At 38.1% G+C, this 23649-nt stretch overlaps 1 protein-coding gene across 4 annotated transcripts in view; it reads left to right on the top strand.

The window, feature by feature from the left end:
• LOC131044437 (mechanosensitive ion channel protein 1, mitochondrial) overlaps window positions 1–23443 on the top strand; it is a 93040-nt gene extending 69597 nt beyond the window's left edge. For 3 of the 4 annotated variants that reach the window (XM_057977758.2, XM_057977761.2, XM_059216797.1), the window contains exons 4-7: window positions 9872–9972; window positions 10231–10338; window positions 19996–20217; window positions 22989–23443. In XM_057977758.2, coding sequence (XP_057833741.2) covers window positions 9872–9972; window positions 10231–10338; window positions 19996–20217; window positions 22989–23090 — 533 coding nt within the window. In that variant the 3' untranslated portion in view covers window positions 23091–23443. The remainder of the gene's footprint in view (window positions 1–9871; window positions 9973–10230; window positions 10339–19995; window positions 20218–22988) is intronic. The other variant, XM_057977760.2, reaches the window with a different exon arrangement.
• Window positions 23444–23649: the final 206 nt, after the last annotated feature.

The following is a 23649-nucleotide window of genomic DNA, read 5'->3' as shown; positions in this document are numbered from 1 at the left end:
TTCAAGGAAGGACACGTGTCCCATCAAATGTAATTTTGTCATTGGTCAAGCATTAAATGCTTTGTAATGGGTGCAACAAACCCTAATTAGGGTTTCTATCTTTCAATCTTGGCCATTGATTATGAATCAATCTGAGCCACTCAATTGTAATGAGAGCACTATATAAGACTCCACTCTTTCATTTGTAAAAGGTTAATAGTGAGTAGTCAGTAGTTCACAGTTAATAGTTAGAGTAGAGTAGAAAGAGAAGGCAAAGATTGTTGCCAAGACATTGTTGTAAGAAGCATGTAAACGTCATTGAAGATACGGTGAAATTCATATGTTGATTCAACAATTTGCATGGTCTCTACTTCCCGTTTAATTTTCATGTTGTTTAGATGAATGAAAGAACTTTGTGTATCAATGGTGTAATTTGTGCATCCATACTACTAGCATTTTGCTGATTGTAAAGTGTCTTGCATAGTCAACTAGATCTATCTTAGCCAAGATTAACTTCAATTATCACTCCTTCATTGATATGCATTGCTTTGATGGTGTTTATGCTTGTAGTGGTGATTTGAAAATCATCAAGCTATCCCTAGAAGATCGCACTAGCCTTGTAGAGATGTTCGCTGCATGTCAAAACAAATCTTAGTTGGATTTCACCAAAGATTGCCCATTGCTCTTACATTCCTAGGATTAGATTAGCTTTTTCAACCCTCATCCTCTTTTCCCTTTTTTCAATCAAGTGAAATTTTCATGTTCCAGTGACATTCAAAGCATTCAAGCATTCAACGTAAGTCCCCCTTGTGATTCCAGCAATGTCACATCAAATAACTGAGTCTATCCAAGAGCACGTCAAGACCTAACATTCGAGAACCTTGGAGTCGTCCCATTTGATCACACAGCTTAGCATTTGGGGAGTCTTTGTTCAGGAGAGGATAGAATACTTAGTATTTTATTTTTTGTTTCAGTGTGTTAAAACACCATCAACAGGTATAGGAGACAAATATAAAACAAGTTTTTTCAAGTGAATTGCTTTTGTTTTCAATTTATAAATCTCAATAATGCTGCAATAACATATAAATAGAAAAAAAATAACATTTATAGCTTATAATTAAACTAATATAAAAAAATCCAGAGTTTGCAACTATAAAACTAGATTTTTTTTACAAAAACACCCAAGGTTTGTTAAATAAAAAATATTAAACGCACCTAGGGTTTGTTTTTTGGTGCACTAAAACAAAATAGAAAAGAGAAAAAAGAAATGTAAAAGAAAAATGGAATTTTTGTTTAAAAAAAACTTTCAAAATACAAATTTACCTCCTAAACCTTGTTTGAAATCAATGGTGAGCTCTTCCCAATCCTTTGTAGACTCCTCTAGATGTACTTTAAGTAGCTAAAATCCTGCCCAAATGTGAGTCAACTATTGTTCTTTGCTCAATCTCCTTGCTGGTCTCCCTTAAATGCAATCCAATTTTGGCCCAAAACTTTGTTTTAACCCTCTCCTTTGGTTTGAAAATGAAATTAAGTTACTTTTAGGGTGTAGGAGAGAATATAAAACAAAAAAGTTTAAGTGAATTGCTTTATGTATGTTTTTTGTTTGGCATTTTCAATGACATTGCCACAGTCGAGTCTTCTAGTTGGGACTTGTCTGTTGGTGTTGGAAATAAGCCACACCCGAACCGACGATGGACTGGTCCAAGAGGGGCCAGTAGCTCAGTGGTAGAGCACTCCAGTAGCATATGGAAGGTCCTAGGTTCGAGTCTTAGCTGGTCCATGTCTCAACATGGTATCAGAGCCAGGTCCAAGCTAGGAGCCCCAAGCACACGAGAGGTGTGGCTTAAGGGGGGTGTTGGTGTTGGATTTAAGCCACACCTGGACCGACGATGGACTAGTCCAAGAGGGGCCAGTAGCTCAGTGGTAGAGCACTCCAGCAGCATATGGAATGTCCTAGGTTCGAGTCCTAGCTGGTCCATGTCTCAACATTGTCTAGACTTAGCGAGTCTGGTGAGTACTTAGTTGTAGAGTCTTCCAAACTCGTCGAGGGTGGCTTACCTCAAGACTCATCAAGTCTAGGCGAGTCTTGTAACTCTGGTCCAAGCAAGTGTTTATCTTGCTTGCTAATGTTGGGCTCAATTATTTGGAGATCTGGTATGCTTTTGAGAATTTTCAAAATCATGGAGGTTGGGACGCAAAGCCTAGCTGCCCACCTAGGTCAAGACACAAACCCTAATCTAAACTTTACCAAGTTTCCTCTCTTTTTATTCGATTAAAAGTTGCAATTTACTCCAAAGATTTATTGCCAAGTTGGGCACCATTGCAGAGTTGAAGGGTTTTTTGCAAGGCAATCTAGTTGAAAGCCTTAGGGCATCTGTTGGGTGCTCCTAATAGCCTTTAGGCATCAATATGTAGGTCAAGTTAGCACCAATATATTGAGAGCAACAAACATACCGTAAATCGCAGGTCTCATCAATAGGGGTGATTCCTAGGCAAGAATCTACAGCTAGTTGTCAAGAGTGTGGAGATATCCTATTGGATTTGGGCAAATACAACTATTCAAGGACTCTGCATCGCACACCCTTTGACCTGAATCAATCTTGGACAATAGACTTGTTGTGCGTTGCACATGCTCCCTGTCGCCGATAGGGTCCCCCTTCCCTTTTTGAGCCTTTTGTCTTCGCCCTATTGAGTTTCACGCAGAGCATCTCGCGTCCTTTCGAGCGAGTCCGCGACCGGTCCTTGAAGTGATGATGTTGAAAGAAAAAAGCCGATGATTCCATTAGGCTAGTCTAGCCCTCGGGCACAAATACCAAGAGATTGTTCAAAATTGTGAAATCGCCTTGGATAGGCGTAAGGTGATAGAAGTTGGTGAACCCCGCCAAGCAAAGAGCAGCGCGTCTGAAGGTTGCATGACGACCCAAAATTGTCATTTCCATGTAAGAGTGATGAGATAGATTGCATAAGGTTTTGTCTTTGCGGAGTTTACAAGATTTGAACGAATGACGATTTTCGACAGCCAGAGAAGGAGGAGCGAATTTCGTTGCAAAATACCAGAGATCTCCAAACTCGCCCAAGTGCCCAAGCTCGCACAAAATGGGAGTAAATCCACAAGGTTTGCAAAATCGCCCAAGGGGTCGAATTTTGGACCCTGGGGTTGAAATTTTAGAAAAGTTAAAAACTTGGCAAAATCGCCCAGGGGGCTGAATTTTGGACCCTGGGGTTGAAATTTTAGAAAAGCTAAAAAATTGCCAAAATTGCCCAATGGGCCGAATTTCAGACCCAGGGGCCAAAATTTTAAAAATTCAAAAGTTGAAAAAATGGGCAAAAGGTCTGAAAATGCCTTAAAATTTGCAAAAACCCCCCAAGGTCCGAATTTCACTTAAGTTGTCAAATTTCGGACCTTGGGGCCGAAATTTCAAAATTTGTTAAATCGCAAAAGGTGTCTTAGGGTCCGAAATTTGTTAAGTTCGCAAAGGCGTTGAAAGCTCCGAAAATTGCAAAAAAACTCCCTAAGGTCTGAAAAGCTCCGAAAATTCGCAAAAGTGCCTTAAGATCCGAAAAGTAAAAGGTTGGCGAAAACTCCTATAAATGCCGAATTTCGGACAGGGCAGAATGGAAAAATTTTGATAAGTTCGCGAAAACGCCAAAGGGTCCGAAGTTTGCAGAAGCCGCATGAGTGCCGAAAATCACGAAGGAAGGGAGTATTGTGGGAGAGTAGAGTTAGAGGGTTTTAAAGTCTGCAAAGTCGTCAAAAAATGCCGAACTTAGGCGACAAGCCAAATGGTGCAAAGAGTTCATAACTTTTCAAACCTCTCCAAGGTCCGAAATTCGCCATAAATCCTCAAAGTCCGAACGCGTAGGGCAAATGAAGGAATTCGAAATTGGTAAAACCCCTCCATTCCTCTGAAGATCACAGTGCCATAGCTTCGAAGTTCGCGATCCGGAGGATGAGGCTGCGCAAAAGTTGAAGTTTTTTTAAAAGCTCCCTCGTTCCGCCAAAATTAGGGTAAATCGCGTGAGAAGGGATCGCGTGAGGGTTAAAGAGAAATACGGAGCCAATTTAGCATAATTGGCATCCAAAGTAAAATGCTGACATAAACCATTCCAAACATTCAAGTTCAAATTGCCATTTCGCCTAAAGTGGAAATCGCTTAGTCTAAAACTCGACATTGCAAATTCTTTTCCAATCCAAACCGCGAAAATTTGAATTAGAGAGATAGCCATTGGAATTCAAAATTTGCAGAACTATCCATTCGTCTTTGCGCAGCAAGTCGGGCAATTTCTCGCCATCCATTTTCATCAGGTAAGTACACTTTGTCTCTCTTGATCATCTGAAATGTTTTTTTTTTAAAATTGGATGCATGCCTGTGCAAAAGTGATTAGAGTGCTTAAGTCTACAAACTTCGCATCTTTTTCCGACTATTAAAGCGTCATTCAAAGCAGTCGAAAATTAGAATCTGCTCCTAAGATTTGACCAGAAATTGCATTTTTTTAAACTTAGGAGAATTTTTCGAGCTTTGTCCCTTCTGAAAATTAATCCAGAAAGTGCTTAAATATAACTTCGCGATCGAAAGCTTCATTAATAAATGTTTTGCTCAATCAAGCTCTCAGCTAGCAATATCACTCTGTTTCCAATCTAAATTTTGAATTAATTCTTGAATGCTAGGGTATCCTCTATCTAACCCGCCTTACTTCTTTTGTATCGCCTCGTAATCCGCAGCCAACTGTGCAGGATAAATGCGTAAATCGGCGGTAGAATCATCAAAGACGCCCGCTACAGCCGAGACATCGCGAGCATCCAAATCAGATATCCCACGCAAATTTGAAAGGATGAAGTACCAGTATCAAAGAGGGGGATTGAGGGAGTCAAAAGTTCAAAGCATCTAGGACAATGTTGATGATACCAACCTAGGCCATATTAACATCCAGGACTTCAAGAATCGGGTCTTCTCCCCTAACGCATATGGCAAGCCTAGACAAATGGTAGAAAGTGGCATCGCCCAAGCGGCGGGATTTCCTCCAGCAGTACAAAACTATGAGTTAGTGGTAGAGGTTGCTCGACATTATCAGCCAGGTTCCAGATTGGTGCTCCTCGAGAATATGATTCTCGCCAACTTCACTCTTGAGGCCATTGGCGACGCATTCAACATTCCCTTCCCAAACAATCCCACGGCCACGACTATAGATGAAGCACAGGGGGCATATGATATGAATCCGGCCAGATGCAGAACTCTGATCAACGAAGAGTGGTACAAGGAGAGAAGGCTTCCAAGCGCTAGAATTGGGAAAAAGACCCCAAGAAGTGACTTTCATAATGAGCATGGGGATATGGTCACATTACTCAGTCGGGTTATGGGACTTCCTAAATCCAACTACTTTGAAGAGTGGATGTTTTATTTCACAGAGCAAGTCTTCGCTGGGAAGTCTAAGTTTGACTGGGCCCAAATTATAAGCGACAACATCCACGCTCAGCTAATTGAACTCGAGAGCAAAAAGTACTTCACTATGACCTCTTACTTGGTCTACATGTTCGCCAAGAACCAGCCGCTACCAGGTTTGATAATAAAAGGTGAAATCGGGAATGGGCCTGGCCAGGTAAAGGTCTATGATTGTTACCCGCAACTGCACTACCAAGATATAGCTCGAAGAGAAAAGAGTAGCCCAACTTATGCAATTGGCCAATATGAGCGCGTCAATGATGCCTTCACAATGCGCCTTGCCAGACTAATGCAGGGAGGATTACACATAAGGCTCTCAGAGCAAGCTACTATTCTAATACAAAGATACGGAGCCTGGTTCATCCAGTTCCCAAGGTTCTCCTATATCCGAATAGCGGGCTTTGATGGTGCCCCTCTCCGACTTCCACGGTACCCAACCGACAAAATAGTTCTTATGGAGGTCGCAAGGCAGTCACGTCCGGCCGGCATCTTACTCAAAGAGAGCAAGCAGGCTGGATTCGCATTCCCCATGATTATAGGCAACCAGGGTGTCCATCTGAAGACCCCCACCCTAGGAGAGGAATCCCTCGCAGAGCTGGCCTCTTATGGCCTACGAGAGCATTTTCCGAGGAAATATTTTGATCACGATAATCTGGCAGAGAGAGCCTATGGCCGGTGGTACAGAGCAAAGGAATCGGTTGAAGACTATTGGAAGAATTGCTCTAATGACTATGAAGTCCGAAGGCGTGAATATTCCAGGCTGAGTGTGCAGTAGATGCTACTCTATGAATATCGCCGAGTCCTAGATCAACTCACAGATTTAGGAAATTGCCTCCAGGTCCGAGAATTTGAGGCAGTAAGGCATCTTTTGCCAGGCGTTGATTGGTCACAAGACCCTATCACTAATTTTGAGGCAGTCATGGCAGCCCCAGCAAGATATACCGACCAATGGTTGCATCAGCAGATTGAGAGACTAATTCACGAAGGAGTCCAGTTCACCTACCACCTAATGGGTAGCCTCAATTCTCAGTCCTCCGAAGATGAGGGAACGTCCAGTGCACCCAGGGAAGAAATTGAAAACCCCAAGAAGAGAAAGTCAATTTTTGATAAAAGGATTTGAAACTGGAAAAGAAAAAGTGCTTTCCTAAAAATGCACTTTTTTCCTTTTTAAATTTTGAGAAGTGCACTTTTGGCCAAAAGGGTCATATTTGACTTTCAAGTCAACTAAAATGTAAAACTTTATGAATGCACCTTTTTGGATCATTTTGGGGTGGTGGTTGATATTTGCCTCCCATTTATGGGTATGGGCAGCCATGTTTTATGGATGAATCTGGGCCATTTGTTTAGATTAGATCTGGGCCATTCATCCATTTTTGAAGCCTATTTAAGGGACTGGTTTTCCCTCATTTTGTAAGAAGTTCTTGAATTGTTGCAAAAGCTCTGGCGAAATTTACAGGATTTAATGCAAAGTAAAGACTGTTTCCAAATTTCTTTGTGAGTGCATGGTCTCCTTCTTCATTAATTTAGAAATTTTTCAGTTATGTTTATTTCCTTTATATAGCATTTTCAAACAAACATCCGACAGAATCCTCGCAGTTCACACCATTAGGGAATGGCTGATCGCCTTTCTCTCTGCATGGTTAGTCTGAACCTTTCATATGCTTAGTTCGGTTATTGAATGCTCACTATGAATGTAAAAGTTCTAATGTTGTAGTTGATAACATGAAAATCCTATTTTCCTTTGAAAATTGCACTAGATTTATGCAAGTATTGTGCTTAAATAGCTGGTGATGCTTAGTCTAGTTATTTGGAGGTGTCGGTTTGTTTACTGAATCTGCTATCTTAGTTAAAATTTATATTTCATGTATCCCTCTCTCCCTATCCTTCCCTCCTTTTCCCCTTTTTTTATCAAGAGAATCTGCAGTCCCATTGAAAACAGTTTCAACTCAACTGAAATCATTTGATAAGAAAGATCATAAAGATTCCAGGGAACTCATCTATCAATCGCCTATCTCACCGTAAGTCCCCCTTGTGTTTCCAGCATAAACACATCAAACCACTGAGCAATCCCGCAATCAAGACCTGACAAACGAAACCTTGAGGTTGTCCCCTTTGATCAAACGTAGAAAATAGCATTAGGGATTTCCTTATCTCAAGAGAGGATAGGATGCTCAGCGAGTTTATTCTATTCTGCGTTGGCCGTATGGAGTTTGCAGCAATGCGATTCTAGACACGTCAACAAGACTTTGACAGGTTATTTAGAGAACATCAAAACTATAACCAACTCTAGGAGCTAGTTATCTGGAAACATTCATGGGTGTGACTGTTTTTGAGACTTGCTGCATAGAGGAGTCATAGAGGTGGATGAATAGAGTGCTAACACTTGAGGGTTTCACGCCTCAGGACTACTCATCAATTTACAAAATGCCCTCAACACATCCAAGCTGATCGCCCTCATACATAGTCATATAAATCTCTTACATTTGTAGTTGTTGTAAGCCTCATATTTGTTCTATATCTCATGGTTGTTTCAATGAATTGAATAAGCAGTACACTGGGTTTAATCTCTGTTATTTCATTTTTTGTGAATAAAACTTCTCTGTGGATAATATTTATACAACCTCTATGCAACCTGTTGTTGAGTTCATTGTCTGAGATCTGATGATTATTTTGGAATATTGATCTAAATCTAGTTTGGTCAATTCATAAACCCTAGAGCTATTTGAGTAATCAACATACCTAACATTAACAGTGGATCATATGTCTAGAAATCCAGTGTTTTTTCAGTATAACTGTTTGGCCAACCAGAAATCCTGGTTCGAAAGGAATACGACATAAGATGATGGGCTAAGGTCACAATTTTATTTGCTCTGTATGTCTCTATGCTATTGAAATGGTTTTAAATTTCACAATGAGAAGTTTTTGTCCCTTTAATGTATTTTTTAGTTCGGTTTTATTTCTGTTTGAATCCCAATTTAAAAAAAAAAACATATAGTTTTTGTTTGCCGAGTTTTTGCCCAAAAGATATTTGCTTCTATGGATGAGACTTTTCAGCATCATTTGTATGCAATACATCTCTAATATCACAACTAGATGTACATATGTATATAGATGGCAATTCAGACATTTGATGAGAACCTTAGTAGTGTGTTTGTGAAGCTCTACTTGGACCCACATGACACCATGGATAGTCTTTAGCAAAGTACAACCCATGAGTTATCCTTTTCATCAAAGAGCATTGCTCTTAAAACCTTTGTATTTATGGGGAGGTATTTAATCATATTCAAGAAACGCACCAAGAAGAAGAAAAGGATGCATGCTAGAGCTCCCATTTGGTCCTCAAGATTTTGGGACAGATCTTCTTGAGAAAGACATGTTGTGTGCATTAACACAACAATTTGTTATGTGAATGAAGCTTATATTTTGTCACAATGCTCAATATTTATGCAAGTGGAAGTAGGTATACAATTAATAAGAATAAGTGACTACTACTCACAAGGTGTTTGAGTATGTGGCTTGTGGGGAAAGGCACGTTGTGTGCTTTAACACCAATTTTGTGATGTGATTGAAGCTTGTATTTTGTCACAATGCTAAATATTTATGTAAGTGGTAGCAGGTATATAATTAATAGGAATAGATGACTACTACTCACAAGGTGGTTATGTAGGTGGTTTCTGTGAAAAGCCACACCCATTGCTATAAATAAGGGGTATCCCCCATCTTATGTATTCAATCTATTCTTTAATATCAATACAAACTCCTTTTGGAGTTTTTTTTAGAATTTATCTCCATCCATATTTTGGATTTGCAGGTGAAATCCATCTGCTGGGTGGGTGGGTGCTGCCTTATCTATATTGGTGTAGTTTTTCTTGCCGTTGCTGCGGGTAGTTTATAGTTATAGTAATCAATAATTGCCTTGACTGGCAAAAAACCATACTTTTTAAAACTTCGTGTGCAGAAAATGTTGCCAAGACTAGGGGAAGCTGCACAAAAAATCAGAAAGAATCAGTTAACATATTCAGAATTTTATGTACATTGTCTTTTTCAATATTCTGACTTCTTGCCAAATGGTGGGTCAACTTGTTCTTCAAATTTTACTGAATAATTCCTGTGTCCAAGCAGTCAGAGTCTTGTGACTGATTTGCAAACAAAGCACAGACTAGAGTGTTGTGCCTTGAATTCATTTCTGATTATAAAGAAACTTTGCCCTTTCTACAGATAGAAAACATTTTTATGGTGGTGATGTTACCACCAAATGGGTTTTTTCTTGGTATGTTGCTGACGTATTTGTTTATTTAAATTATTTTTGTTGCAGATATCTTAATTGCAATCCTTGCAAGTAACATACTAGGAAATAGGCTTCTTGTCAATTGGAAGAATTAGCTTCATGTTATTACCATGCAAGTCTGTTAAGATTATGTGACGTAATTGTTCTGTTATTTTCCTTGCAGGTGTTGCAACTGCATTTGCAGCAAGGGATATCCTTGGAAATATGCTAACTGGGTTGGCCATGCAATTTTCTAAGCCCTTTTCAATTGGAGACTCAATCAAGGTGTATATCATTTGTTCGTGTTTTGACATTTACAATAATACAGACAATGTGCTTAAAGAAAAATTTAACATGATTGTTTTAGCTTGGTTGAAAAAGACTGCCGAAAAAATACAAGTCTGGTCTGGTCTTGTAGTCATTGGTTTTTGTATGGTAGCTCATGGTTAATTTCTTAAACATCTTGAGGATATTAGTAAGTTAAATGCGTCCAAAGAGATTGGACAAGCTATAACTGGAAATTATCTGTTAATTATTTGAAAGGCTGGCTCAATAGAAGGACAAGTGATTGAAATGGGGCTGACTTCTACAATAATGCTGAGCCCAGATAAATTTCCAGTGACTGTGCCAAATTCATTCTTTTCTAGCCAGGTATTTCTAAATTCTTCTTAAATTTCTGGGTTTAATTCATTCTTTCATGATTTGCCTTTTTGCTATATTTTTTTCCATAGAGTTATAAATAAACATTTAACATTACTGAAATGTAGAAAGGAATAAAAATTACATTCCATCCAGTTACGAATAAATGTTTTTGCTGGAAGAGGAATACCAAATAGAGAGAATGACTAAATAGCAAAGATTGTTAACCACTTGATGGAATGTAGGGATTTGAGAGAAAAAACTGCTTGCCGAAACCTATTGCAGTCAAGTACTATTTCTATTTTATCTTTGTTTCATAAAACATCTAGAAGGGTAATGTCAATCTGATCCTACTTGTCTGATATTTTCAAGGGCGTATGTATGCAAAGCCATAAAAAGTCAATTCTAATCAATAACCCATAGAGATTCACCTAGGAGAGTATTATGGTCCACTTAAGAGTGTTGAAGGCACCCCAAACAGTATCATGTGTGAATCCTTTCTTTCATAGGGTTAGGAATGGCTTCAGCATTAGAGTAATTTATCCAGTCAAAATCTTCTTCCACATTTTTTTGAAGGAAAATTGGACATTTGGTTAACATTGGAGGAATCCTAAAGATTTTAAAAGGCGACTAGGCCTTGTGGACTTCTTTAGTGCCTGTTTTTAGCCTCTTTTTTTAGGAAAGTACATTAAAAGCCTTGGTCTATCGGACAGTGGAATACATTCATAGTTGCAAGATATTTGTTGATGTAATAAGCTCCATGGTGTACTAATTAAAATCATAAATCATACCAGATATTAGATGAGCTAAACGTGAATTTACAAGAATACACATGTCAGTGATATTCTTATTTTGGTAGTGTTTAGAAGAATATGCGAATACACAGATTCTGGTAATTTCTTCATCCTGGCATGGGTATTCCTCAATAAGCTTAGTAACAACATATTTATTAGTCTTCAAAATTGAGAGCAGATTAACTGAAAACTTAAGAAAATTAAATAGATAAGGGTACTATGAGAGACTCAAAATGCCATGAAAAAACTAATAAGATACCTTGGAGTGGGAAAAATCTCCAACAAAATGTGAATATATACTTACTCAGTGCTAAAACATGGCTACAAGACTGATTCCCAACCCCCTGGGCCTTCTACAAGCTAGAACAATTTGTATAACTCCTTATGAACCAATCAAGACTCTCCCAAATGAGCTCTTCTTTGCTTCACAGCAGTAATGAACATATACAATTGCAAGTAGAACAATTTCACCAAACAGCTCCCAATAAGAGATTCAAGACTGAAGCATTCAAAACTTGACCACAAACACAGTATATATAGATTCTCATACCATCTGGGAGCTGAAACGACCATGCAAGAAGAAGAGGAAGTGGAAAAACTTGGGATCTGAAATTTCATTCAATGTGCATGGACAATCATGATGTTTTTGTGACTTTTGCCATGGAGCGTTTGTGGATTTGCTGTGGTCTTTGTGAATTTGCCATGGTAGATGAGGTATTGTTGACGTGTATTTGTACACAATCAAACACAGAATAAAATACCCAAGGGTACCTTATCCTCTCTTGAATAAAGCCTCTGATTGCTGAAGATGTTGCAAAAAGGATCAATCAGGATGACTCCAAGGTTCTTTGATGTAGGGTCTCTACGTGTGGATAAGCACCAGTGGTCGTTGTGAATGCTGTTTCATCAAGGGGCCTTACGTTTCCGAATTGTAGGAACAAAATTTCCTAAAACTAACAAGTTCTCAAAAGATCGAAAGGTAGGGTTTGCAAGAGATGAATTCTAATCTAATCCTAGGAATGATTCAATGTAAGCTAGACTTGGTAAGATTCTACCAATTTCAGTATTGCCAAGGAATAACAACTTTACTGAAATTGATGCGATCTTCTAAGGTGACTAATGATTTTTCAATTCATCAAGAATCATAGACACTACCATGAAGGTACATATCAATGGTTCAATAATGATTGAAGGTTTAAGCAATCCAAATATCTCCAGTTCACCACACAAGGCGTCCTTACAATCAGCAAGAAGCTAGTGGTTTGGAACGTGAATCTCACCAAAGATCAAGCTCAACACTTAGTCCTTCAAATTTAAATACTACTTCAACCAAGAATGATTCAAGAAAGTAAGCAACCATGAAAGTAGCCACAAGAAATGCAATAAAACACCATAACTTCAATATTTTATTGATCTCAAAGCCAAAATAGACAACAATTGCTTGAAATTCTCTCTTCAATACTCAATCTTGCTACAAAATGACTTCTAACTATCTGACTCTAATATCTATTTCTCCTCTTAATCTCTAATTCTAATGACAAAATAAAAATGAGTGAGGGTATATATAGCATCCTCAATTACAATGAACGGCCCAGATCAAAAGAAGATCAACGGCTGAGATTCTGACTCCTAAACCCTAATTAGGGTTTATTACAAAAAGTTCCCCTTTTATTGAACAATATTAAATGCATAGCCAAATATTTAATTGGCACAAAAATCTAGGAAACATAGACCAATGATAATTAAAGTGCCACATCATCTACAACAACCTCTCTTCTAGAACCTTGTTCCCTTTCCAATGCTCTTTCTTAGCATATGCAATGAATCTGGACACAATTCCTTCAATCTCAGCAATAGGAATCTCGGGAAGATTCCTCATTTGTTCCTCCAAGTGGATAACTTGATCGAAGGCCTTGAGAAGAGCTGCATCCCATCCAGGTTTGAGTTCCTTGATTTTCTCAATCAGGAGCATAGTAGCGAACATTTGATCCCTTTGCTCATCTGTGATAACATTCTCATCTTTGCAAAAGATGACCTTGACCTTTTCTTCCAACTCTTGAAGATTCACATCTGTCTCATCTTCAATCCTCCTGCCAAGAATAGAACATAACACCCCAAACACCTTGTCTTGAATTGGATGGATGACCTCTTCAACTTGATTGCATTTGGTGCTGATGTCTTCGAAAAGAACTTCCTTCATCTAGAGTAGAGTTGACCACTGGAGTAAATTATGAGCTCCTCCATCCATTATCTTTTCTTGTGCTAGGATCTTCCTTGGTGTTTGCCTGATTACTTGTAGAACAGGAATGATAACATCTCTAGTGTGGGCAAAGGCGGCCACTGTTTTCATTAGGTTGTGAATGATCTCAAGGACCTGGATAGCTCGATGGGTGGTCTGCATCATTCTTGTTGCGAATTCAATGGCTACGGTATGGGACTTGTCAATCCAAGAGCTCATAAGCTGAACCAAGCTCTTAACTCTTTCTACCTCGCCAACTGATTCAAGGGGAAGTGCTTGCACGAGAGACACTGCTGGATCCTGACGTCCCAAAGGCTGATTGAGATGGCTAAAGTAGCCTCTCCAAGCACCGACCTCTCGCTCAAGCTTTCTATTCTTTTCCATTTCTTATTTAAGCTTGTCTTTAAGTGCCTCAAATGAATCGGTTGCCTCATCCAGTGTCTGCTCAGCGGTGAGTGGACCAAGTTCAAATGTTTCTACATCATACTCCTCTGCAAGGATTTCGCCTTCATATTTGTCCACTGCTGGTGTAGCTATCTGCAACTTCCTGGACCCTGCCTCATCTCTGATCATCTTGGACATCTTGGTGGCCTTCCTCTTCTCTGTCACTCCCTGAGAATTTCCTACAAGGCTCTCTAAGTCAATCACATTATCTTCATCTTCGATCACAATCACCCTTGTTAGCCTCTCCTTCAACCAATCTGGAATGGCGGATCTTGTCTCTCTAACTTGTATCTCTTTAGGCAATGGTTCTTCTTCTCGGAGAGGAGATGTCACTTCATCATCATTCTTGTCTTCATGTAGCTCATTAATTTGAGGAGATTGACTTGATGAACGTTGAGATGCCTGTCCTTCTTCGTGTTTATCATTTTGTACCATTGATTCCATAGATTCCTCGACTTCAGGTACCCTGTTCTCTTGTCCTACATCCTGACTCGTCCTTTTTTCATGTCGAGAAGATGTACCAAATGAGCGATCTCAATTAGCCTCTTGCTTCTTCTTGGAGGGTTCCCTTTTCTCTGGTCTTTCTTTCCTCTTCGCGCCTCTAGGATGAGGATTGCCTTCACTTGCGCTTCTGGGATGAGGATTGCCTTCACTTGCACTTCTAGGATGAGGATTGCCTTCACTTGCACTTCTAGGATGAGGATTGCCTTCACTTACACTTGCTCCTCCTTCTCCTGGCTTTTCCTCCAAAGTAAAAGTTATTGGTACGTTCTGATCTCTCAACTTTTGATGTTGTATATCTACCCATTTGCGAGTATATGACAAAACTGGAGCCATCAAAGCTTTTAAGTCCAAAACCTCAGGCTCGTTCCAATCTATCTTCACTGCTTTGTCTTCTCGGTCATAAGATGATTGGAGATGTCTGCCACTGTCCTGAGCTTGATCAGCCACTCTGTAAACTTTGCATTTCCTGATGAGATCTAAAGGCAATCTGGAATGCATTTTTCTTTTCACTTCTAAATCACTTGAGAGATTCATCCAAAAGTCCTCTACCTGAAATTCGTGCTTGTACTTTCTACCAACTGTTTCTTCTATATACCCATAAGGATCAAAATTCTCCCTCAAAGCAAAGAATGAAAATGAATACAAGGCTAACTCCTTTTCTGCGTCATCCAAAGCTAGAGCATTAGGACATACCTCAATTGAATTCCCTAGTATGATAGGCACAGGAATTCCATTTCCATGCCTGTGTCTGAATGCCTTCGCATAAGCCGCCAACTGCCTAGTCACCTCAAGTAGCACTATCCTGTCTGTCGGATATCTTGGCAACATATAGGGAGGTGAAGGACACCCATGAACTCTAATATATGTAAACTTTTGAAATTGGATGAACCAAACACCATACCTCTTTACAAGCTCTTGTGCATCTTGAGATAACCGATTGTGAATCCCGCCTTGCAATATCATGGTGATATTCATCATAAAGGTATCATTGACTAACTTGTAGTCACTTCCTGGTGGGTGATGCAAATGAACATAAGATTCACAAACTCTGACTTCTCCGGGTCCTCTTCCGATCACTCCTCTGTGAGGTAGTCCTGCATATTCGAAACTCCTGATCAAGGTATATATGATGTATGAACTCATGTGGAAGGACTTGGTAGCCTTCAGTCTCCTTAACTGCACGTCCAAGCAATGGCTAATAATTCTAGCCCAATGAACTGTTCCTTTTCCTTGAACTATCACTTGGATGAAGTAGAACATCCACTTCTCAAAATAGAAGGCCTGAGGAGCCCCTGTAACTCGATTGAGCAAAGTTATCAAATCTCTGTACTCCTCCTGGAAGTCGATCCTATGTGGTGTGTTGGGAATCTTGCTCAGGCGAGGACGACTTTTGAGTAACCAATTCTTATTGATGATGCTCAAGCAAGTGTCTGGATCATCTTCATACATGGACTTGGCTCCTTCTAAGCTTTTGTAAATCATATCTTTATGTTCTGGAAGATGGAGAGCCTCACTTATAGCCTCTTCTGAAAGGTAAGCCAAAGTGTTCCCTTCTTTGGACACGATTGATCTTGATTGTGGGTCATAATGGCGGGCACACTCGATCATCAGCTCATGGCACTGGACTGCTGGAGGGAAACCGGCCGCCTTGATGATGCCACTTTCAATTATTCTCTTTGCGACAGGTGATGGTTTTCCAATATAAGGGACCTCTCGAAACTTCTTCACACTGAATTTTCCAAGTTGGTATCTCCAATGTTGCTCCACTTTGACACGATCTTGGTCTCCAATTCTTCATTCCTCTGATCTTCCTTCATGAGAGCTGGACGACTAGTGGATGCTCCTGCCTTTGGGGTCGCCATCCTGACACCTACACAACATTTCATAATGAGCAATATATTTTGCAACGTAGGAATATAGATTGGAAAGGAAGATTTAAGCTTTTAATTAGGAAACTTCATGATAAATCTTTGAGTTATCATTTCCTAATTAACTATGCAATTTCAAAAAAAAACTTGAAGTTCAAAATTCAAAATTTCAACATTGGGACAAAGATGATCACGCCATACCTCCGCTTTGAATTAATTCTAAAAAAAACGATGCAAAAATAAGGAGAATTCGCTAGGCAAAATGTAGATTGAAGTCCTTCCTTTAGCAAAATGCGCCTTCTTCTAGTCCTCACGAGCATCAATTCCACCACTTCTAGCCTCCAACAAAGTTCGCTCCAGCTAGACCAGATTTCGCACTTCTTCCTAGCTTCTCCAAATCGCACTTGATACAATGAATGAATGATTGATTAAAATCGCTCAACACACCCCTATTATATAGGCGCTCACCACTTCATTTTCCCATAGGCCGACTTGGTGAAAATAGGCCAAAATAAACAAAAAAATTAATAAAGAAGAAGGCCGACTTAATTAAGTAATGAAAATGATACCTCAAGCACTCTTCTTTAAATTTTAATTTAATAATAATTAATTTCGGATGCCTCAATTAATAAAAAAAATGATTTTCCAAGGCTTAAAATTAATTATTAAATGCTATGTGCTTTTATTAAATGCCAATTTAATTGAAATTTTTTAAAATATTTTGAAGTTTTTAGCGAACTTGGCATCTAGTGCGATTTGCTAAAATAAGGCAAAAAATAATGAATGTTGATAACTTCGCTCTGGTCCCTTGGAGAGGGACAGGAGCGCTCTTGTATTTTAAGCCTTGCATCTTTTGTTTCCACGTTCAAAACTTCATCCTAGGTGTCCAAAATGGCATTTTTTTATAGGAGTCTCGAGTTTAATTCACTTGGCTTTTAGAAGGAACATGCCTTAGGATAGTTTCGCCCTGGTCCCTTGGTGAAGGATAGGAGCGATTTTTCACTTTTGTCCTTGATCTTTATCTTTTAAATTGCCAATTCAAGTTGGGGGGTAAGCAATGATCTCCATTGTTCATTCTATGCATGCTTAACTCGTTTCCTCAAGGCAAAATAGGCTCTCCCAAGATTTTCGCCCTGGTCCTCCAGTGAAGGACAGGAGCGATTTTTGCATTTGAGCCTAGGATTGTCAATTTTTGGAAGCAACTCCTTGTTCACCATTTTTAAAAAGGTATATCTCATCTTGCACCACCTTGTCTTGGCGTGATTCTGGAGGAAAATTTGTTGATTTTATAAGAATCGCCCTGGTTCTTTGGAGAGGGACAGGAGCGCCTTTTAGTTCATTGTACAAACTCTCGATCACATCAACCTCCAATTGCCTTCAAAGCATAAAACATCATTCCCCACTCGCTCTTGAGTCTTGAAAACAAGAGATAGCATTTCAAAATGTTAGGCAAATAGGCATATGTGGGGATTTCGCCCTGGTCCCTTAGTGAGGGACAAGAGCGTTTTAGCCAACTGTCATCGAAGCTTGTGGTCCTTGCAAGTCCATTCCACCCTAAAACATTTTAAGTATCATTCCAAACTTGTGCCTTGGCCTAGGTTCGTCCCAATTTGGAGAGAAGAGGTAGTCCTTTAGATCTTTCGCCCTGGTCCCCTGGAGAGGGACAGGAGCGATTTTGCAATTATGAACTTATCTGTGCTTTGCTATCCTTCGAAATTATCTTCAATGGACCAATTACGCCCTCTTTCATTTATTTCAAATACGAAACTTGCCTTACCTTTTCAAGAGATTTGGCTTGTTAGAAAATCGCTCTGGTTCTTTGGTGAGGTACAGGAGCGATTGTTGTCTTTTGGGTTGATTCCCTCCTTTGTGGCCCACTCAAGTTATATTCAACGGATAGAACACACTTCCCTTGGCCTCCTCAAATCGTAAAATCACTTTAATCTTGCAAGGATAATGCAATTTTGAAATTCAAGCTCCGGTCCTTCAGTGAGGGACAGGGGCGAATTTTGCCCTCTAGGCCAAATCTGTTCGCTTTTCATCTCGAAATCTCTTTGCTAGGGAAGATATCATCCTGTTACAAGCTATGAACAAGAGTTCAAGTCCGAAAAAGGTCCAAAAAGGGATGTATAAAGAAAATCGCTCTGGTCCTTCAGGGAAGGACAGGGGCGAATTCTTCCTAAACCTTCAAATTTCATCATTTTTAAACCTTCAAAATCCTTAAAATCGTCAAGTCACGTCCAATTAGCTCCCCTGGAGACCCTGCACAAAACAAATTAAAAAATCAGAGACCAAAATGCACTAAAAAACATTTTCGCCTTGGTCCCTGGGAGAGGGACAGGAGCGATTTCACCTTTCTAAGCTAAAATATCCACAATTTAGATCTTCAATCATTTCACAAGGCATAATTAGGTCATCTTTAAGGCCGGGAACTAGTTATCTTGAAAAGTGGCATGGTGCTTCAGGGAGGGATAGGAGCACTTTCTCTGTTTCAGGCATCATCTCGCCTCCAAAATTTGATCAAAATTTACCTAGGCAAAAATGTACAATTTTATCCTCAAAATGCTAACACTTAGACAAAATTTGAATTTCCCCAAAAGAACCCTGACTAGACCTAACCTGAGACATACCTGACCTTCCTGACAGGCTCATCTTATTTCAAAAAATCGCAATCTTCGGGAGGATGCTTAATAACCTTCAAAATTTGACTGGACTCGGCTTGAAAATATCCAAAAGAAACCCCTAAGGCTTAGCCCTAGCCCAGACAACTCACTCACTCACACAAAACCCTAAAAGCAGAGAGAAGAACAGGCAAAACAAAAGCAAAAAGAGGGGGTCCCCAATTTAATGGGGCGATGTGTGAAATGGTCACAACAGGAATTCACTACCATTTTTGCATTTTTACCCCCTTTTGCAATTAGCAATTTCACCGCAATCAGCAAGTACTCGATTTCCAATGTTTTTCCTGTCAAAATCTATGTTTTGATGTCCCATACCATCTGATACAATTTCAAATATTTGTTGGGATCATGTCAGATACCTTCTAGTTGTTGTGTCACCAAACTTGAAATCATTGTGAGGATCACAACTAGAATCCAGATGACATTTGGTGGGATCATGTCAAGCATGATCCTAGTTGCAATCCTTGCCAAAGTTTACCATGAATGTAAACCTTGTGACTTAGCTTGAAATCATCAAACATCTAAGAGATTTAAAAATAAAAATTACATTGTGGTGATTAGTCTTTTCCTGATATGAGACAAGTTCTTGTCATACCTAGGTTTTTTCTGTACAAGCATTAATGATTTCTTCTATTCGATATTATGATATTATAAGGATCTGCAAGACAAATTCATTTCTTTTAATTTTGCTAAACAATGATCGCAGCCACAAATCTTTAGACTACTATTATTGAAACATTATATAATGTAGTTTGTTGTGCAAAATTAACACTGTTTTGACCTTTATTTTTTTAATTCCTTATAAATAATGCTTCTTTTGAAAGCTACATACATAATTATATCCGTTCTTTAACAATCACTTTTCCAAGCTCAACATAATCTGAATTCTGGAGAGTACAAGTAGCATTTAAAGCTTTCTTTGCTTTCAGCTATCTCATGCTTTTTTGTTTAGATTTCAGAATTCTTCCACTTAATGTACATTTTGCTGAACTTACTCTGGAATTTGAATTGAACCCACTTTTGTATTTCAATAATTAAAAATCTACGTTTGTGAATGCTTGTACTCTGTACGTGCTGTTTATAACTTAGTAGAAAATCCCATTTTCAATGGGATTTCTAATAGATATTTTTATATGCAGGTAATAATCAACAAGTCACGTGCTACTTGGCGTGGTTTACTTGTTAAAGTCCCAGTTAAACTAGGAGATTTTGAGAAGATACCTCAGATTACAGAAGATATCAAAGTCATGCTAAAAAATAACCCAAATATTTTCTTGGAAAGGGATACTCCTTATTGTTTTGTTTCACAACTTGGACCGTCATTTTGGGAGATAACTATAAGCTGCAACATCAAACCTATGGTACTTTTCATTTTCTCCCACTCAGCTATTCAATTCTATACTTATGTTATTAGTACTTTGTTGATTGAATATTTTACTTATATTTCTCTGCTCCTCACGAAGCTTTAATCTATCGCTTATAAAAGAGGAAAATTCTACTATAATACATAACATTAGAAAGCTTGCCTGTACTGATCTGATATAGATATCCAGGGGAATCTCCTGATACATTAATACATAAATATCATCAGCATAAATAATTTCCTCATGATTCCTGTTTGCAACTATGTGAAAGCTACCTATGATATACATGTCCACTAGATGCTGGATAATACAAAAAAAGATTGACATGTTTATGAACTTTGATGGACCACATATGGGAAGTCCGTATGAAAAAATATACGAAAACATTTAAGCTCAAAACTTGGTGGAGTGGAAAAGTAATGATTTATTTTTAGCAACCTCCTTGTTCTCCTTTTCTTTCATATACATATGAAAGCATTTCTAGAACTCTTTATATCGCATTGCTGTGATGTAACTGGGGATGCTTATTTTCCAACTGTGCAGGTGCTGGAGTAAACCTATCTCTACATCTATTGTTGGTATTATCCCTAACCTGTTTAAAGAATTCAATCATGTAACATGGTTGAAGTGTGAATAGACTGTGGTCACGACCTTTCTTATTTCCCATAAGTCATCAACTGCTCCATTTATTGGCACTGGTTCTTATCAGGGCGCATTTTTTCCTTATACAGATCAGGCTTGATTAATGGAATACCAATACAAGATGTAGAGCTATTGGGTCTCCTTAATAGATTCTATCCCACACATTCCTGCTGAAGTGGATTTTTCATCATAAGAAGTCTGAACCCTAGCTCTTATACCAATTGCAGCTCTACATAAAGCTTTTAGGAAGAACAATTCAGATCTGCAAACATTAAGAAACTAGAATTACTCTTAGAAATTTGAAATTTGAAATATACCAATTTATTTTGAATTTTCAATATACAGACAATTGAGATAACTTCTCCATGCAAAATTCTTGCAAATTGAAAATCAACTTTTAATATAACCAAAATGACCAGAGGCAGTCATCAAAATTAAATAACAAAAATATATGGTGCAACTGGCAAGGAAGTGCCTAAATTTCTCCCTGAAGTAGTAGAAACTTCATCAAACAAGTTATAAAAATAATAATAAACTAAGTATATCATTGGAAAAATGACTTCATGCTCATCAAGTGTCCTTCCGTAGAGCCAATTATATCCTGATTAGATTTCAGGATTTTTTTCTTGTTGGAAGTAGGTTCCACATGAGAATAAATACAAGTCCATTCGTAGGGGCAAGAAACTCTATCATGTCCATAACCTGCTACTGTGAATTCGCCAAAAATGTGGTAGAGGATGTTTAATAGTTTATAGGAAAATAATATCATCTTTATTATAAAATTCACAGATGTACTTCCCTACAAGATATTTAGAGGAAATTGTTGTGATATTACCATTTTACCTATTTTAAATAACTAATAGAATGTTCTATATAATTGCGAGTACTTTGATATTTCGATTCCCTTTGTCAAGAGTAGTTTGAGATTTCACTATTACCTATTGTAAGCGATTTTTAGAATGCACATCATATATGCGAGTGCTTATGATATGTCTATCCCCTTGTCAATTAGTCTTGTTTATAAAGTAACTTTTCATCTATATTCTAGTAAAACAAGTACAGGTGTGCCTACTGTATAGCTTGACATAATTACTATTCATAAGCTACTCTATTAAAGATTTATTCGTAATCCAAATCCATAGATCTCCAATCTCCCCACTACCAATTCTGTCTTCACAGTTGAAGATATTAGATGTAAGTCAACTTCATATTAACGTCAAATTTTCCATGTTCTGCTTTCCCCAAAATACAAGTTTCCAGTCTCAGAATACCTAGGAACTTTAGGAACTCCAAGGGAAACCTCCTTCATATTGCTTGGAAATTCCAATCATTACAAAATATGGTATTTTGCAAAGTAATCTAATAAAGATATATTAAAAACTAATTTAACTAAATAAACCTACTAAAATGTTAAAAACTGGATCCCAGATCAAACTCGGGGAAATGGAGCAAGCAAGAAAACAAAAACATCCTAAATTTTGGGAGTGGATATTTTCCTTGCTTTTTGTTTGGTGTAGTTTCCTATTTGTTCATCCCTTGTTTTCTATAGTTTACCATAGATCTCAACCCCAAGCATCTGCCCATAACTAAGTCCCGGATATCTATGTTTTGGATGTCTTTTGTATGATTTCCATTTTCTCATTTTCTACTCTTGGTTCAAAATCAAGCTATATTAAACAAACTTTTGCAACGTTTCTGCTTGATGTATAATTTCTCAAAATGAACTTTGCAATAACTGCTGTGCATTAGAGCAGAAGAGGAAGATTGAGTTGGTTAGTAAACAGTGCTAAGATTTCTAAATTATACTGTTGATTCGCAAGTTCCTCTTTGAACATGTTAGGAGGTCTTCCAGTGATAAGTATTCACAATTTTGTTTCTATTTACATGTGTGGAACTCCCTAGAAATAATCAGTTGATTGAATGTCAGCTAGGTTTTATCTAGAGAATGCCAATTTATGGTCATTTCCTTAGCACGACAGTTCGTAATTAACTAATGATGGGTTTTGAAGTAATCTATGTACAAAATTAACCATCAAGCATAACATTGTAAATTTTATTTAATGAATGATAAAATCAGTTCTATTGTACCATGTTTCTTACAGTTAGATCATGTTTGATGAGTGCAGAGTAAAGGTGAATTCTTTGCAGCTGAACAAGATATTCTATTAGAATCTGCACGGGTAGTCAAGAAATGTGGTGCTGAACTCGGGAGCACATATACTTTATAAAAAAATAACAGCTTCAAATGTTGTGGAATTATAAATTTTGTTGGTTGTAGAGAGAGTACAGGCTCTGTGTCACAATTATGGGAGAATAAAACCCCAAAAAATGAAAAAAAATCATTAGCTACTGTTGATGATAAAACTATTAATTTTTTAAGACCAACAGTATCCTCCTTTTCTGTAGCATTTTAACCTGGTTTTTCTGTTCAGATATGTGCAGAAAAATTCTTGCCATCCTTCTGGTTCATTTAGTTGTAAAACATACTAAAATTTGATTGCATGACATTGATGATATGGTTGGTGAGTTGTTAGATGTAATTATTACTATATCCAACTAAAATTTCAAAGTAGTTGTTTTATAGATTGTTGTAGTTCATTCTCATATTAGTTGAAGTTAGCCAAGAAATAGATCGGTTAGACAAAAGCATAAAAATAAAAGCTTAACACATTTGGAAAAACAATGCCATTGAGGTTTTCTCAAATTATATTTCATTGATATATCATACTTATTTTTTATTTTATTTTTAGATAGTTTTGTTGGGTGTATCTATATGTGGGCTCACCG

This window comes from Cryptomeria japonica, chromosome 1 (genome assembly GCF_030272615.1).
Source record: "Cryptomeria japonica chromosome 1, Sugi_1.0, whole genome shotgun sequence".
Classification (NCBI taxonomy): Eukaryota; Viridiplantae; Streptophyta; class Pinopsida; order Cupressales; family Cupressaceae; genus Cryptomeria; species Cryptomeria japonica.
The sequence above is the reverse complement of the archived record's forward strand: the minus strand, read 5'-3'. Positions and strand labels throughout refer to the sequence as shown.